Source organism: Schistocerca americana, chromosome 1 (assembly GCF_021461395.2).
Source record: "Schistocerca americana isolate TAMUIC-IGC-003095 chromosome 1, iqSchAmer2.1, whole genome shotgun sequence".
NCBI lineage: Eukaryota > Metazoa > Arthropoda > Insecta > Orthoptera > Acrididae > Schistocerca > Schistocerca americana.
The window spans coordinates 32,750,621-32,767,315 of record NC_060119.1 but is presented as its reverse complement, the minus strand read 5'-3'; the positions used below and the strand labels follow the sequence as shown (position 1 = coordinate 32,767,315).

At 44.8% G+C, this 16,695-nt stretch overlaps 1 protein-coding gene across 1 annotated transcript in view; it reads left to right on the top strand.

The window, feature by feature from the left end:
- Positions 1–16,695, top strand: part of LOC124620381 (cytochrome P450 315a1, mitochondrial) — a gene marked incomplete at its 5' end in the record, with an annotated part of 153,145 nt that overhangs the window by 123,807 nt on the left and 12,643 nt on the right. The window contains 2 exons of the mRNA XM_047147059.1: positions 856–1,089; positions 9,604–9,816. Of these exons, the coding sequence (XP_047003015.1) occupies positions 856–1,089; positions 9,604–9,816 (447 nt within the window). The remainder of the gene's footprint in view (positions 1–855; positions 1,090–9,603; positions 9,817–16,695) is intronic.

Here is a 16,695-nt window from a genome sequence, read left to right as displayed (position 1 = left end):
TAGGACGCATAAGGAAGGAACGCGAAAACAAGGCGCACGGTTTACTGTAATCGCCGTGAAGGTAAACTAATAATTTAGGAAGGAAACCCATCGTTATAGACAGTTTCACAAAATCGGCCATTCGACAGACGATGGAGGACTTTTACATAAACCAAAAAAGAATGCCCACATTACGGAAATTACTCAATGGCGTGAAACAAAAAATACGTTTTCGTTGCAGAAAGATGTTTTACACAAGACACTGCGTGAAATGGGATTTACCTGGAAATACTTTTCAGACATGTTTACGAAGACAATTACAAAAGAAGCAGTGCGAATCGAACTAATACAACACACGTAATCATAAATTTCTGGTTACTTTTTAAACACTCCTCGTGTTGTTAAGTTTTAATGCAGCCCTTCAAAGAAAACTTCTACCTTTTAGTAGAAACACAAAGTAAGAACAAGCCTTAAATTTTACAGACTGATTGCACTATATCTGGTTCGTCTTACGAATAGAGGAACATACATTCATATGAATAGGCATTCGGTTCTATGTAGAATCCTGGCTTCCGTTCTTATGTTAATATTATTTACTCTATAATGTTTCGTTTCGAAGCAGCTATCGTCTTTCGTTTTCCTTATAATCTTAACGCATTTGTGTAGAAATAAACGCAGACGGGACGCATCTGTACACGGCGTCGTCACAGATTTAAAGCGCGCGCCGCGGCAGGGACTGTGCTACGTTGTGAAACAGCCTGTAGAAGCGCCCTGTGACGTAGCTGGGTGGGCAGAGTGGGGACTCGCGCGCTCGCTCATCAGTTTACCGACAGACTACAGCCGGGCTGTGGACTGAGCCGCGTGGTGTGGTTGCAGACGGCGTACTCCACGCTGTGGCTGCTGTACCTGCTGGCGAAGCACCCGCCGGTGCAGGAGGAGCTGCACCGAGAGCTGACGCGGGCGCCCGCCGCGGGGGCGGAGGAGGCGGCGCGGCTGCCGCTGGCCAGGGGCGCCATGCGGGAGGCCCTCCGCCTCTTCCCCGTCGCGCCCTTCCTGTCGCGCTACCTGCCCGAGGACGCCACCATCGGCGGCTACCACGTCCCGGCCGGGGTGAGTGCCGACACTTTGTGTACTTATAGTATGTTCGTGTATGTACTGGGCCACCAGAAACAGTCTGAACAGCTTGTAAGGCTGTTTACCTCGCTCCAGTGCTAGCAACGGTTCCCGTTAGTAAACCGAATTTAAGCACTGTCGGCTAGAACTCGGATGGCTGACCGTCCAATTCTGCCGAGCGCTTTCGGCAAGAAGGGTGCACTGAGCCCCTGAAAGGGGAAGTAGCAGCTCCAGTCCAGAAAACTGGCAACGGCCTGGAGAACGCTGTGCTGACCACGTGCATCGAGTGACGCCTATCGGCTGGGGATGACACGGCGGGCGGTTGATACCGCTAGGCCTTTCGAGGCTTGTTTGGACGGAGTTTGAGTTTGAGCTGTTAAGAAAAAATTTCGATTCGTTGCGCCATTCCCGAGTGTGGCGTGCGTACTGTAAGACCTTCAACACACACGCCATCAGATTATTTGACTTGTCGCTCTAATGAAGTAGGCGAGTATCAGCAATATGTCTCGTGGTCTTATTGTGGAGTGTTTATCTTCTCCTGTTAGGTCAGACGATAGAAATGCCACTTGCACGCTTAGAGTAGCAGATTGATGGTGACCAACTTTAAACAGACTTTCTTTAATTTTCATACACATTTATTAAAATAATAACAAGCACAAAAATTACTTAACTTGGTTCTGGGTCCTATTTACAATTGACAATCTGAAGTTCGTTTGGTCTTGGTACGTTAATCTTTTTCTCACATATCTCTGATACTTGACAAAAGTGTCTATACATTTCTCTTCATGGCTATGTACAGGAATATGGTAATCTTATTAGGCGCAGACTGAAACTTGCGTATAGACTGGTAGAGACAAATGTAGAACTCGTACAGAACGGTACAGACTAATGCAGACTGACTAATCGGAGGTCTGTACACTCGTTATAATACCTAGCGCGTTCATGTAGCACTGTGCGAGTGTGATCCGCGAGGAGAAAAGGTTCTACGGTAGCAGCAATCTCATTGGCTGCGTTACATATTAATACGCGGATCGGTGGAAGCAGAATTTGGTCCGTCTCTAAGGCAGCGCCATCTCGTAGTGCGGAGACAGACGAGCACTGCGCCTCCACTGTTGTGGTTAGTGGGGCGCGCCCTAGTGGGACAGTTGTGTACGCACTGACTATGCGGAACTATGTCCACAACACTGAGTTAGTTAGCACTGGAGTTAGCTGATGGAGACCTTTGTGAGCGCAAATTCAAACGGCGACAGCGTCTCTGGTGGGCCACTTGAATTTGCCTGTGCATTGGCGTGATTGGTTAACTTCGGCGCTGATTAACTCGAAAATGGCACAACATACCGAATTTTTGTTTTTTCTTAACAATTATTCCTCGTCATAATCTATCTTAAAACACCCTTGCAGGCTCTTGAGACTGCTTCTGACCGTCCCGTGTAAAGGGTGATTCCGTGATCATGTTACAAGTTTTCAGTGATGATGGAGAAGGGTAAATTTATCAATTCTGAGATAAGGGACCTTGGTTTGGAAACGACCGAATCGTAACTTCTAAGTGAAAATCGTTTTCTTACTTCTGACAGTGCAACACCCGTACCAGTACTGTTCTTGCTATGATTGTAGCATTGGCAGCTTTCAGAGGTGGTATAGTGGACCAAAACCAGAAAAAAGCCTAGTAAACATGGGCCCTAAAATACATACCTTATGAGTTATCAGCACGTGTTAAATCTTCGATATTGTGACACACATCTCTCCTAATGAGCAAGTGCTCATAGCTCTTAGTATGTGTTGTGTATGACTTTGTACACAGCGGTAATGAGAGGTGGGCTACGGCGTTGGCGCGGTAACTGTCATCGTAGGAAAGTTGGACAGGCGCTGAAAATAATTAGTGAACAAGGTAACAGAAGATTTACTTACCTTGTATTTCTCAAAACGTACATAAACTCATTACAAACTATACAACATGAAATAGAGTCCAGCTACTGCAATGTTACAAGGAAGAGGATCCAAGCACGAGCAGGCTGAGCTGCTGCTTCCGGGTGTTTTATATTGTGGAGGCAGAGGGCGCCCGTGGTACAGAGCTGGCTCAGCAGGTGTGCTCCATTGGGTCCACCGGAGCCTGCACGACTGTTATCAGCATTGGACGGAAACATCCAATTCCGTTGCCAATTGTGACAAGCCAGTAGAGTGATATCGATATACACTCCTGGAAATGGAAAAAAGAACACATTGACACCGGTGTGTCAGACCCACCATACTTGCTCCTGACACTGCGAGAGGGCTGTACAAGCAATGATCACACGCACGGCACAGCGGACACACCAGGAACCGCGGTGTTGGCCGTCGAATGGCGCTAGCTGCGCAGCATTTGTGCACCGCCGCCGTCAGTGTCAGCCAGTTTGCCGTGGCATACGGAGCTCCATCGCAGTCTTTAACACTGGTACCATGCCGCGACAGCGTGGACGTGAACCGTATGTGCAGTTGACGGACTTTGAGCGAGGGCGTGTAGTGGGCATGCGGGAGGCCGGGTGGACGTACTGCCGAATTGCTCAATACGTGGGGCGTGGGGTCTCCACAGTACATCGATGTTGTCGCCAGTGGTCGGCGAAAGTTGCACGTGCCCGTCGACCTGGGACCGGACCGCAGCGACGCACGGATGCACGCCAAGACCGTAGGATCCTACGCAGTGCCGTAGGGGACCGCACCGCCACTTCCCAGCAAATTAGGGACACTGGGGTATCGGCGAGGACCATTCGCAACCGTCTCCATGAAGCTGGGCTACGGTCCCGCACACCGTTAGGCCGTCTTCCGCTCACGCCCCAACATCGTGCAGCCCGCCTCCAGTGGTGTCGCGACAGGCGTGAATGGAGGGACGAATGGAGACGTGTCGTCTTCAGCGATGAGAGTCGCTTCTGCCTTGGTGCCAATGATGGTCGTATGCGTGTTTGGCGCCGTGCAGGTGAGCGCCACAATCAGGACTGCATACGACCGAGGCACACAGGGCCAACACCCGGCATCATGGTGTAGGGAGCGATCTCCTACACTGGCCGTACACCACTGGTGATCGTCGAGGGGACACTGAATAGTGCACGGTACATCCAAACCGTCATCGAACCCATCGTTCTACCATTCCTAGACCGGCAAGGGAACTTGCTGTTCCAACAGGACAATGCACGTCCGCATGTATCCCGTGCCACCCAACGTGCTCTAGAAGGTGTAAGTCAACTACCCTGGCCAGCAAGATCTCCGGATCTGTCCCCCATTGAGCATGTTTGGGACTGGATGAAGCGTCGTCTAACGCGGTCTGCACGTCCAGCACGAACGCTGGTCCAACTGAGGCGCCAGGTGGAAATGGCATGGCAAGCCGTTCCACAGGACTACATCCAGCATCTCTACGATCGTCTCCATGGGAGAATAGCAGCCTGCATTGCTGCGAAAGGTGGATATACACTGTACTAGTGCCGACATTGTGCATGCTCTGTTGCCTGTGTCTATGTGCCTGTGGTTCTGTCAGTGTGATCATGTGATGTATCTGACCCCAGGAATGTGTCAATAAAGTTTCCCCTTCCTGGGACAATGAATTCACGGTGTTCTTATTTCAATTTCCAGGAGTGTATGATTCCACAATATGCGTTTTAGAGCCAATGTTTATTTTTTTATTGTTTTGGCCCATGCTACCACCTCTGAAAGCTGCCTACCCTAAAATTTACACAACAACAGTATCGGTCCATGGGTTCCACTACCAGAGGTTTTATAATGATTTTCGCTTATAACTTTCGACTCCAGCGTTTCTGGATGAGGGTCCCTTACCTCAGACTGAAACATTTATCCTTCTCCGTAATCCCTGAACGTCTGTAACATTGTCACGAAATCACACTGTGTAAACCGCCAGAAATAATCGAACCAGCTTTGAATTTACGTCACAGCAGTGGCGCTTTGCAGAAATGCTCTCTGAATGGCTGTGGAACTTTATGAATACAGACTTTTCTAATGCATTTCAAAGAAAGACGACCACGGTCGTTTGATAACACGGCTGTGTTTCACCACTAGATGGCATGGGTAATCAATTGACAATGGAGAAACTCGAAGTTAACGTTGGTGAACCCAAGAATGGGCAAATGGGAATATTTTGATCCCACTGGTTTCTCAGAGTTCTTGAGAACTCACGCCAAATATTCAGATATCACATCCGGTAACAAGAGCTTCCTTTTCTCGTTGGGGAACAGCTCCTATCAGCAGCATTCGAATCATAGGGAAAGCAGTTATTAGTATTTTTCGAATAGTCCTCGGACGTATTTTTGCTTCCGTTATTTTCCAGTTGACTACTATTACGTTAATTCTGGCAACAGATTTCTCTTGCTCAATTTGTATAAGAAAAAAATATTTTATTGAAGGATATATTTGCAAAAGTAATTCTGGAGCATCATAGAATTGTAACCAATGAAAAGCTAACAAGTTCACTAAGAAGCTGCGATGTGAGACTGAAAGATGTGAATGAGTAATTTTTGTTACTGCCTAGTTTTCTTGAAATTATGTGAAGAAGACAGCATAGCATAGAAATTATAGTAATCAAAACAGTCCTTTTATAGGGTTCCGTACCTCAATAAATAAGAATGGAGCCGTTATAGTATCAGTTTGTTGTCCATGTATCTGTTTGCCTGTTTCTTCATATCTATTTCGCTCAGGAACGAGTAGAGGTATATCAGATACTAAGGTCTACAGTCCCTTGGTGGTGTACGGAACCATCAGACTGTGAATCCTAGTCGCACTTGTCCGTTTTTTTTAATGTTTTGGCAAGAAAAAATTATGTTTTTAAATCGATGTCATTTTGCTTCATTTATGTTGCGTATGACTTCATAGACGATGGGGTACACACCGGTGTGACAACTGTCACCGTAGGAAAGCTGGACAGGAGCGGAAATAAGTGATCAAGTAATACAGCAAACAGAAGATTTACCTGACTTGTATTTCTCCGAGTGAAGGTACGTGTGTAACAAATAATACAGCAAGAAACAGAGTGTAGCTTATCACAATGTCAAAACGACGAAACCAGAGCAACGACTAGGTGGCATCTGAAAGCGTCCCATAACAATGTCTGCGTAGCAAAGTGGCTCCAATTGCATGCGGGCTGAGTGACTGCCACCAGCCGTCCCGTATTGTGGTGGCTGATGGCGGTTGTGACACAGAGCCATTGGAGTCGTGGCTCAGCAGGCACGCTCTATTGGGTCCGCTGCATCCCACATGACCACTGTTGGCGTCAGATGGAAACTTGCCATTCCATCGCTATGACACCTGTCGGGTGCGACGCTGCAATCGTAAAATTCCGTCTTACGTCGTAGCTGAGCGCATATTGCAACGTGATGCAGGTCGGTTGGTCGATTGTTTGCTTGGTTGATTTGGGGGAGGGAACGAAACAGCGAAGCCATCGGTCCCATCGGATGAGGGGAGGATGGGGAAGGAAATTAGCTGTGCCTTTTGAAAGAACCATCGTGGTATTTGCCTGAAGCGATTTAGGGAAATCACGGGAAACCTAAATCAGAATGGCGGACGCAGGTTTAAACCGTCGTTCTCCCGAACGCGAGTCCAGTGTGCTAACCAAAGTTAGTGTAAGTAGGGCTATGCGTGAAGCGTTCAGTGAATTCGAAAGTAAAATTCTATGTACCGACTTGACAGAAAATCCTAGGAAGTTCTGGTCTTACGTTAAATCAGTAAGTGGATCGAAACAGCATATCCAGACACTCTGGGATGATAATGGCATTGAAACAGAGGATGACACGCGTAAAGCTGAAATACTAAACACCTTTTTCCAAAGCTGTTTCACAGAGGAAGATCGCACCGCCTTTCCGCCTCTAAATCCTCGCACAAACGAAAAAAATGGCTGACATCGAAATAAGTGTCCAAGGAATAGAAAAGCAACTGAAATCACTCAACAGAGGAAAGTCCTGACGGAATACCAATTCGATTCTACACACAGTACGCGAAAGAATTTGCCCCCCTTCTAACAGCCGTGTACCGCAAGTCTCTAGAGGAACGGAAGGTTCCAAATGATTGGAAAAGAGCACAGGTCGTTCCAGTTTTCAAGAAGGGTCGTAGAGCAGATGCGCAAAACTGTAGGCCTATATCTCTGACATCGATCTCTTGTAGAATTTTAGAACATGTTTCTCGCTCGCGTATCATGTCATTTCTGGAAACCCAGAATCTACTCTGTAGGAATCAACATGGATTCCGGAAACAGCGATCGTGTGAGACCCAACTCGCTTTATTTGTTCATGAGAGCCAGAAAATATTAGATACAGGCTACCAGGTGGATGCCATTTTCCTTGACTTCCGGAAGGCGTTCGATACAGTTCCGCACTGTCGCCTGTTAAACAAAGTAAGAGCCTACGGAATATCAGACCAGCTGTGTGGCTGGATTGAAGAGTTTTTAGCAAACAGAACACAGCATGCTGTTCTCAATGGAGAGACGTCTACAGACGTTAAAGTAACCTCTAGCGTTCCACAGGGGACTGTTATGGGGCCATTGCTTTTCACAATATATATAAATGACCAAGTAGATAGCGTCGGAAATTCCATGCGGCTTTAAGCGGATGATGCTGTAGTATACAGAGAGGTTGCACCATTAGAAAATTGCAGCGAAATGCAGGAAGATCTGCAGCGGAAGGGCACTTGGTGCAGGGAGTGGCAACTGACCCTTAACATAGACAAATGTAATGTATTGCGAATACATAGAAAGAAGGATCCTTTATTGTATGATTGTATGATAGCGGATCAAACACTGGTAGCAGTTACTTCTGTAAAATATCTGGGAGTATGCGTACAGAACGATTTGAAGTGGAATGATCACATAAAATTAATTGTTGGTAAGGCGGTTGCCACGTTGAGATTCATTGGGAGAGTCCTTAGAAAATGTAGTCCATCAACAAAGGAGGTGGCTTACAAAACACTCGTTCGGCCTATACTTGAGTATTGCTCATCAGTGTGGGATCTGTACCAGCTCGGGTTGACAGAGAAGATGGAGAAAGAAGAGCGGCGCGTTTCGTCACAGGGTTATTTGGTAAGCGTGATAGCGTTACGGAGATGTTTAGCAAACTCAAGTGGCAGACTCCGCAAGAGAGGCGCTCTGCATCGCGGTGTAGCTTGCTGTCCAGGTTTCGAGAGGGTACGTTTCTGGATGAGGTATCGAATATATTGCTTCCCCCTACTTCTACCTCCCGAGGAGATCACGAATGTAAAATTAGAGAGATCTGAGCGCGCACGGAGGCTTTCCGGCAGTCGTTCTTCCCGCGAACCATACGCGACTGGAACAGGAAAGGGAGGTAATGACAGTGGCACGTAAAGTGCCCTCCGCCACACATTGTTGGGTGGCTTTTGGAGATGTAGATTTAGAACCACTGCGCCGCCTCGCTTGGTGATGATGCAACTTCTGAAAGCTTTTAATGGTAGTTCTCTTGTGTGTGTGTTGTCATACTGGTACATAATTGTTGTGTACATAGTTCCGCGTAGTCAGGGCGTACACAACTTTCCCAATAGAGCGCGCCCCGCTAAGCACAACAGCGCAAGCGCAGCACTCGTCCGTCTCCGCTCTACGAGATGGCGCTGCCTTACAGACGGACCAAATTCTGCTTCCGCCGATGCGCGTATTAATATGTAATGCAACCAATGAGATTGCAGCTAATGTAGAACCTTTTCTCCTTGCGGATCACACTTGCACAGTGATACTTGAACGCGCGAGGTATTATAACGAGTGTACAGACCTCCGATTAGTCAGTGTGCATTTGTCTGTAGCAGTCTATAGTTAAGTTTCAGTCTGCGCCTGATAAGATTACCATATTCCTGTACATAGCCATAAAGAGAAATGTATAGACACTTTGTCAAGTATCAGAGATATGTGAGAACAAGATTAACGTAACAAGACCGAAGGAACTTCAGATTTTCAATTGTAAACAGCATCCAGAATCAAGTTACGTAATATCTATGCTTGTTATTATTTTAATAAATGTGTGTGAAAATTAATCAAGTTCTGTTTGAAGTTGGTCACCGTCAATCTGCTACTCTAAAAGTGCAAGTGGCATTTATATCGTCTGACCTAACGGCAGAAGATAAACACGCCACGATAAGACCACGAGGCATATTGCTGACACTGGCCTACTTCGTTAGAGCGACAAGTCAAATAATCTGATGGTGTGTGTGCCGAAGGTCTTACAGCACGCACACCACAATAATACAGTACTGAGATCACTGATAAACTTTAATAAACTTTCAGAGAAGTTTTGGCAGAAAGGTAAGTTGCTGCTTGGTGGATTCTTTTCGTGTACAAAATGAGAAATTCAACTGCTGTCGCAGGCGAGGCGTCCCCCAAGTGTAATTGCATCAAGGTGTATTGAATTGCTTTAGGGCTCTGAGTTAGGAATTCCTCGAAGTTGTCGATAGCGTGCGTCACTACTTGAAAGTCTCCTCTGAAGTGTTTGTGTAGCAGGGTGCTGTGGCTAACGTGAGGCGATGTTTCCCGCTCTTCTGCAGCAACTGGTGGTGCTGTCGCTGTACACGAGCGGCCGCAGCGAGCAGTACTTCCCGCAGGCGGACCGCTTCTGGCCGCAGCGCTGGATGCGGGACCCCGGGGGCGCCTACCGCGGCGTCGCCGCCAGCCACGCCTCGCTGCCCTTCGCCATGGGCGCGCGCTCCTGCGTCGGCCAGAAGCTCGCCGAGACGCAGATGGCGCTCATCGTGGCCGAGGTGCGTACCCACTCCCCACCCTACACCTTCACACACAGACAGCGGGTGAGCACATAATATGCAAAAAACTGGCGGTTTCTCAAACTGGGGAACAGTCATGAATGGGGTGCCGCAAGGTTTAGTCTTGGGTCCTCTGCTGTTCTTAATATATATTAATGACTTGCCATTCTATATTCACGAAGATGCAAAGCTGGTACTTTCTGCCGATGATACAAGTATAGCTATCACACCCGACAGACAAGAATTAACTGGTGAAATTGTAAACGATGTTTTTCAGAAAATCATTAAATGGTTCTCTGCAAATGGGCTCTCATTAAACTTTGAGAAAACACAGTATATACAGTTCCACACAGTAAATGGAATGACCCCATTAATAAATATAGACTTCGATCAGAAATCGGTAGCTAAGGTAGAATATTCAAAATTTCTAGGTGTATGCATTGATGAGGGGTTGAACTGGAAAAAACACACTGAGGATCTGCTGAAACGTTTCAGTTCAGCTACTTATGCTATTAAGGTCACTGCAAATTTTGGGCGATATACATCTGAGTAAATTAGCTTACCACGCCTATTTTCATTTTCTACTTTCGTATGGCATCATATTCTGGGGTAACTCACCATTGAGTAAAAGAGTGTTCATTGCACATAAGCGTCTAATCAGAATAACTGCTGGAGCTCATCCTAGATCATACTGCAGACATTTAAAGAGCTAGAAATCTTCACTGTAGCCTCACAATATATATATATATATATATATATATATATATATATATATATATATATATATATTCACTTATGAAATTTGTTATTAACAATCCGAACGAATTCAAAAGTAATAGCAGTGTACATGGCTACAACACTAGCAGAAAGGATGATCTTCACTACTCAAGGTTAAATCTAACTTTCGCTCAGAAGGGGGTAGATTATGCTGCCACAAGAATCTTTGGTCACTTAATTAATAGCATCAAAAGTCTGACAGATAGCCATATAGCATTTAAAACGAAATTAAATGAATTTCTTAATGGCAACTCCTTCTACTCATAGATGAATTTTGGGTGTTAAAAAAGGTACGGCCAAACTTTCAGGAAACATTCCTCACACACAAGGAAAGAAAATATGTTACGTGGACATGTGTCCGGAAACGCTTACTTTCCATGTTAGAGCTCATTTTATTACTTCTCTTCAAATCACATTAATCATGGAATGGAAACACACAGCAACAGAACGTACCAGCGTGACTTCAAACACTTTGTTACAGAAAATGTTCAAAATGTCCTCCGTTAGCGAGAATACATGCATCCACCCTCCGTCGCATGGAATCCCTGATGCGCTGATGCAGTCCTGGAGAATGGCGAATTGTATCACAGCCGTCCACAATACAAGCACGAAGAGTCTCTACATTTGGTACCGGGGTTCCGTGGACAAGAGCTTTCAAATGCCCCTATAAATGAAAGTCAAGAGGGTTGAGGTCAGGAGAGCGTGGAGGCCATGGAATTGGTCCGCCTCTACCAATCCATCGGTCATCGAATCTGTTGTTGAGAAGCGTACGAACACTTCGACTGAAATGTGCAGGAGCTCCATCGTGCATGAACCACATGTTATGTCGTACTTGTAAAGGCACATGTTCTAGCAGCACAGGTAGAGTATCCCGTATGAAATCATGATGAGGTGCTCCATTGAGCGTAGGTGGAAGAACATGGGGCCCAATCGAGACATCACCAACAATGCCTGCCCAAACGTTCACAGAAAATCTGTGTTGATGACGTGATTGCACAATTGCGTGCGGATTCTCGTCAGCCCAAATTGATTGTGAAAATTTACAATTTGATCACGTAAAGGGAACATTTGCACTGAAATGATAGCGCCTGCACACGCTGTACACGGTACGGAAACAACTGGTTCTCCCGTAGCACTCTCCATACAGTGACGTGGTCAAAGTTACCTTGTACAGGAGCGACTTCTGTGACGCTGACATTAGGCTTATCGTCAACTGCACGAAGAATTGCCTCGTCCGTTGCAGGTGTCCTCGTAGTTCTAGGTCTTCCCCAGTCGCGAGTCATAGGCTGGAATGTTCCGTGCTCGCTAAGACGCCAATCAATTGCTTCGAACGTCTTCCTGTCGGGACACCTTCGATCTGGAAATCTGTGTCGATACAAACGTGCAGCGCCACTGCTATTGCCCCGTGCTAATCCATACATCAAATGGGCATCTGCCAACTCCACATTTGTAAACATTGCACTGATTGCAAAGCCACGTTCGTGATGAACACTAACCTGTTGATGCTACGTACTGATGTGCTTGATGCTAGTACTGTAGTGCAATGAGTCGCATGTTAACACAACCACCGAAGTCAACATTACCTTCCTTCAATTGGGCCAACTGTCGGTGAATCGAGGAAGTACAGTACATACTGACGAAACTAAAATGAGCTCTAACATGGAAATTAAGCGTTTCCGGACACATGTCCACATAACATCTTTTCTTTATTTGTGCGTGAGGAATGTTTCCTGAAAGTTTGGCCGTACCTTTTTGTAACATCCTGTATATGCTGCGCAGACTTTTTAACAGTTTCCATTTGATACCGGGAATAAACCAGCTACCTAACTTTTAAGGGCAAGTGATATTACATCCTGCTTCTTTGCGGTAGGTGGCACAGTTCAGATGCACTCGATTTTTGGTAGTTTTCGGTATGATACGGCACTTTATAGTATTACAGAGCCTGACGTACATTTTTGCAGTGATAGTCTTGCAAAACGACTTGACAGTACGCTAGTATTTCGTAAGTGTCCGAAAAACGCCGAATTTGCCACTCATTAGCGATTATATCCCTGCTAATTCGTACTTTTTTTCTGCTATTTCTGCGTATTTATTTTCTCGTTCTTGCGACCTAAAGCACAATTTTTCTTACTGCTGATACTTTGAAGTATTTATTTAACGCATTTTACGTACTTGCTCCCAGTTTATTAAATAAACAGTAGACTGCGTAATCTATATACATAATCGACAAGTCACTGATAAATGCATGGAGGATAGTATTTGCTGAAACAACTAACCATTCCCTTTCCTGTTCCATTAGCAAATTTACGAGAGCAAGCGATTGTTTGTAAGCTTTTGTACGACCCGTAATATCTATTACATAGTCATAAAATCGTAGAAAAATGGGTCTACAGAATCAAGCCTTAATTATAATGCGTCTCGAAATTTTTAAACATATACAGTGTCTCTTAATAATATGATAACTATAATTAGAGCTACATGGTATCTACTCATGAAAAGTTACTACCCCTACTTTCACATAATTTTCTTTGCATCTGTAGCAATAACAGTAATTCAAACGGTGAAACACAACAAAAACTCTTGATATTACAAACTTCAAACGCTGCAGAAAGCACACACGCACAGCGATGTCCCGAAAACACGTGACAATCCTGGTTTACTGTTGACAACATGCGCAGAACGCAATGCTCACTCCACAGATATTTACTCTATGGTCACTATCAGCGGGGATGGACTGTTAGGACGGGAAACTACTGTAGTGGCGGGGCCGTCCGCTGTTGGCCCACTACAAGATAGGAGAGGTGCAGTCCAACAGCTGAAGGTCAGCTAGAGCTAGCGAGTTTGCAAACAACAGTGTTAACAGAATGAAATTTTTCACTCTTTAGAGGAGTATGCACTGATATGAAAATTCCTGTCAAATTAAAACTGTGTGCCGTACCGAGACTCGACCTTGGGACCTTTCCCTTTCACACGCAAGTCGTGACTCGTGATGGATAGCTCAGTCGCTATAGCAGTTGCCTGCCAAAGGCAAAGGTCCCGTGTTCGAGTCTCAGTCCGGCACACAGTTTCAATCTGCCAGGAAGTTTCATAACAGTGTAACCAGGTTAGGCCAGTACAGCAAGTCAACTGTCTGTTATTAAAAACACCACAGGTTACAGGATTCTGCAGACATTGCAAAAGAAGGGACGATTTATTTTCGCCTCATTTCTAAATCTTTTTTCCATTCTAAATCTACATCTACATCCATACTCCGCAAGCCATCCGACGGTGTGTGGCGGAGGGTACCTTGAGTACCTCTATCGGTTCTCCCTTCTATTCCAGTCTAGTGTTGATCGTGGAAAGAAAGATTGTCGGTATGCCTCTGTGTGGGCTCTAATCTCTCTGATTTTGTCCTGATGGTCTCTTCGCTAGATATACGTAGGAGGGAGCAATATACTGCTTGACTCCTCGGTGAAGGTATGTTCTCGAAACTTCAACAAAAGCCCGTACCGAGCTACTGAGCGTCTCTCTTGCAGAGTCTTCCACTGGAGTTTACCTATCATCTCCGTAACGCTTTCGCTATTACTAAATGATCCTGTAACGAAGCGCGCTGCTCTCCGTTGGATCTTCTCTATCTCTTCTATCAACCCTATCTGGTACGGATCCCACACTGCTGAGCAGTATTCAAGCAGTGGGTGAACAAGTGCACTGTAACCTACTTCCTTTGTTTTCGGACTGCATTTCCTTAGGATTCTTCCAATAAATCTCAGTCTGGCATCTGCTTTACCGACGATTAATTTTATGTGGTCATTCCATTTTAAATCACTACTAATGCCCACTCCCATATAATTTACGGAATTAACTGCTTCCAGTTGCTCACCTGCTATATTGTAGCTAAATGTTAAAGGATCTTTCTTTCTATGTATTCGCAGCACATTACACTTGTCTACATTGAGATTCAATTGTCATTCCCTGCATCATGCGTCAATTCGTTGCAGATCCTCCTGCATTTCAGTACAGTTTTCCACTGTTACAACCTCTCGATATACTACAGCATCATCCGCAAAAAGCCTCAGTGAACTTCCGATGTTATCCACAAGGTCATTTATGTGTACTGTGAATAGCAACGGTCCTACGACACTCGCCTGCGGCACACCTGAAATCACTCTTACTTCGGAAGACTTCTCTCCATTGAGAATGATATGCAGCGTTGTGTTATGTAGGAACTCTTCAATCCAATCACGCAATTGGTATGATAGTCCATATGCTCTTACTTTGTTCATTAAACGACTGTGGGGAACTGCATCAAACACCTTGCGGAAGACAAGAATCACGGCATCTACGTGGGAACAGTGTCTATGGCCCTCTGAGTCTCGTGGATGAATAGCGTGAGCTGGGTTTTACACGATCGTCTTTTTCGGAACCCATGTTGATTCCTACATAGATTTCTATTCTCCACAAAATTCATTGTACTCGAACATTGTTGCCGTGTTAACATTAGCTTCTTTTGCCTAACGCCAGTGGGGTTTACACCTCTCTAACCTGCCACTGCAATTGCAGTTCTGACCAAATTTTGAAACAAACAACCTTAGCACAAATCCGGTTACGGAAAGTTCGCGCTCAATATAAAAACTAACGTGTAATTTCTCCACTCATATTGTTGCCAACCCATGGTAATCCTCATTTCACCAGCAATCGATGGCTCCTAAAATCATCACAGTATTTGATTAGTCCACCCCGTAGCTGAGTCGTCAGCAATCTGACAGCTGTGCAGTAGGCCCGGGTTTTATTCCCAGCCGGGTCAGAGATTTTGTCCGCTTGCAGACTGGTTGTTGTGCTGTCTTCATCACCAACAAGCAAGTCACCCCTCTCTACGTTTTATGCCAGTCTGCTATGTTGTGACGCAACCCTTCCGCGGTTTAGTTAATTAGTTAGTTACATGTTCCATAGATCATTTGAGCGATTCTCTTGTCGAAATGATGTGGAACGAGTCAGTTTACAGGATATGTATACATGATTAGTGCTAACAGTAATGAAAACATTATTATTTTCATTCTACACATGCAGCTTCACAACTTGTTTTACTGGGTACCAGTATTTTTTAAGTAGAAGTTCGCCAATAGAATAGTTGTTGTCCAGGAGAAATGATTTTAAATTAGATTTAAAACTCTCTTCGCTAACTGTCAGACATTTAATGTTACTTGACATATCATCAAAAATTTTTGTTGTTGCATATTGAACTCCTCTCTGGGCCCGTGACAGGTTTAACAGTGGATAATAAAGGTATTTTCCCCTCTAAAATTGTAGGTAAGTATATCACAGTACTTCTCAAATTGTGATGTATTATCATTAACGAATTTCGTTAGCGGATATATATATATATATATATATATATATATATATATATATATACTTCACATGAGGTCCGTGGGTGAACAGCACACATTCACACATTATCCTTACTGCTAGCTTTCGTGCAATCAGTACTCTGTCTCTAAGTGATGATTTACCCCAGAAGAATGTTTTGCAGGACTTTCTTTAGTGCAAATGTGCAAAGTATACCAGGAAGCTCATACGTTTGTTTCCAAGATAAGTAACTGTGTGAAGAGCATATGTAGCTGAACTTAATTGTTCCGGAAGCTCAATAATATGCTTTTCCCCGTTCACGTTTTCACCAGTATCTACACCCAAAAATTTGAAGCAGTCTACCCTACTTACTGACTCCTGATCATGTGCTACGTCAATTGCTGGTATGATTCTTTTATGTATAGAACTGAATGTAGAGTGACTTTTTCTTAATCAAAATTTAGGGAGAGTCGATTGTCAGAGAAGCACTTACTAATTCTTTGGAAAATGTCATTTACCAACTCTTCTCTTGCATTCTCTGTAATGTATTTTATTATAGTGCTATATCACCTGCAAAAAGTACCAATTTTGCTTGTCGAATATTAAGTGGAAAGTCATTTGCATATGTAAGTAATAAGAGTGGATCCAAAATTGAGCATTGTGGGTCTCTCCTTTTGATTGTTTTTCCCAGGTCACTAAAATTTCTACCTTTCTGACACTGTCTGACCCATTGAGCAGAAAGTCTTGCATTTAGTTTGTCAAGTATGATTCAAAGCA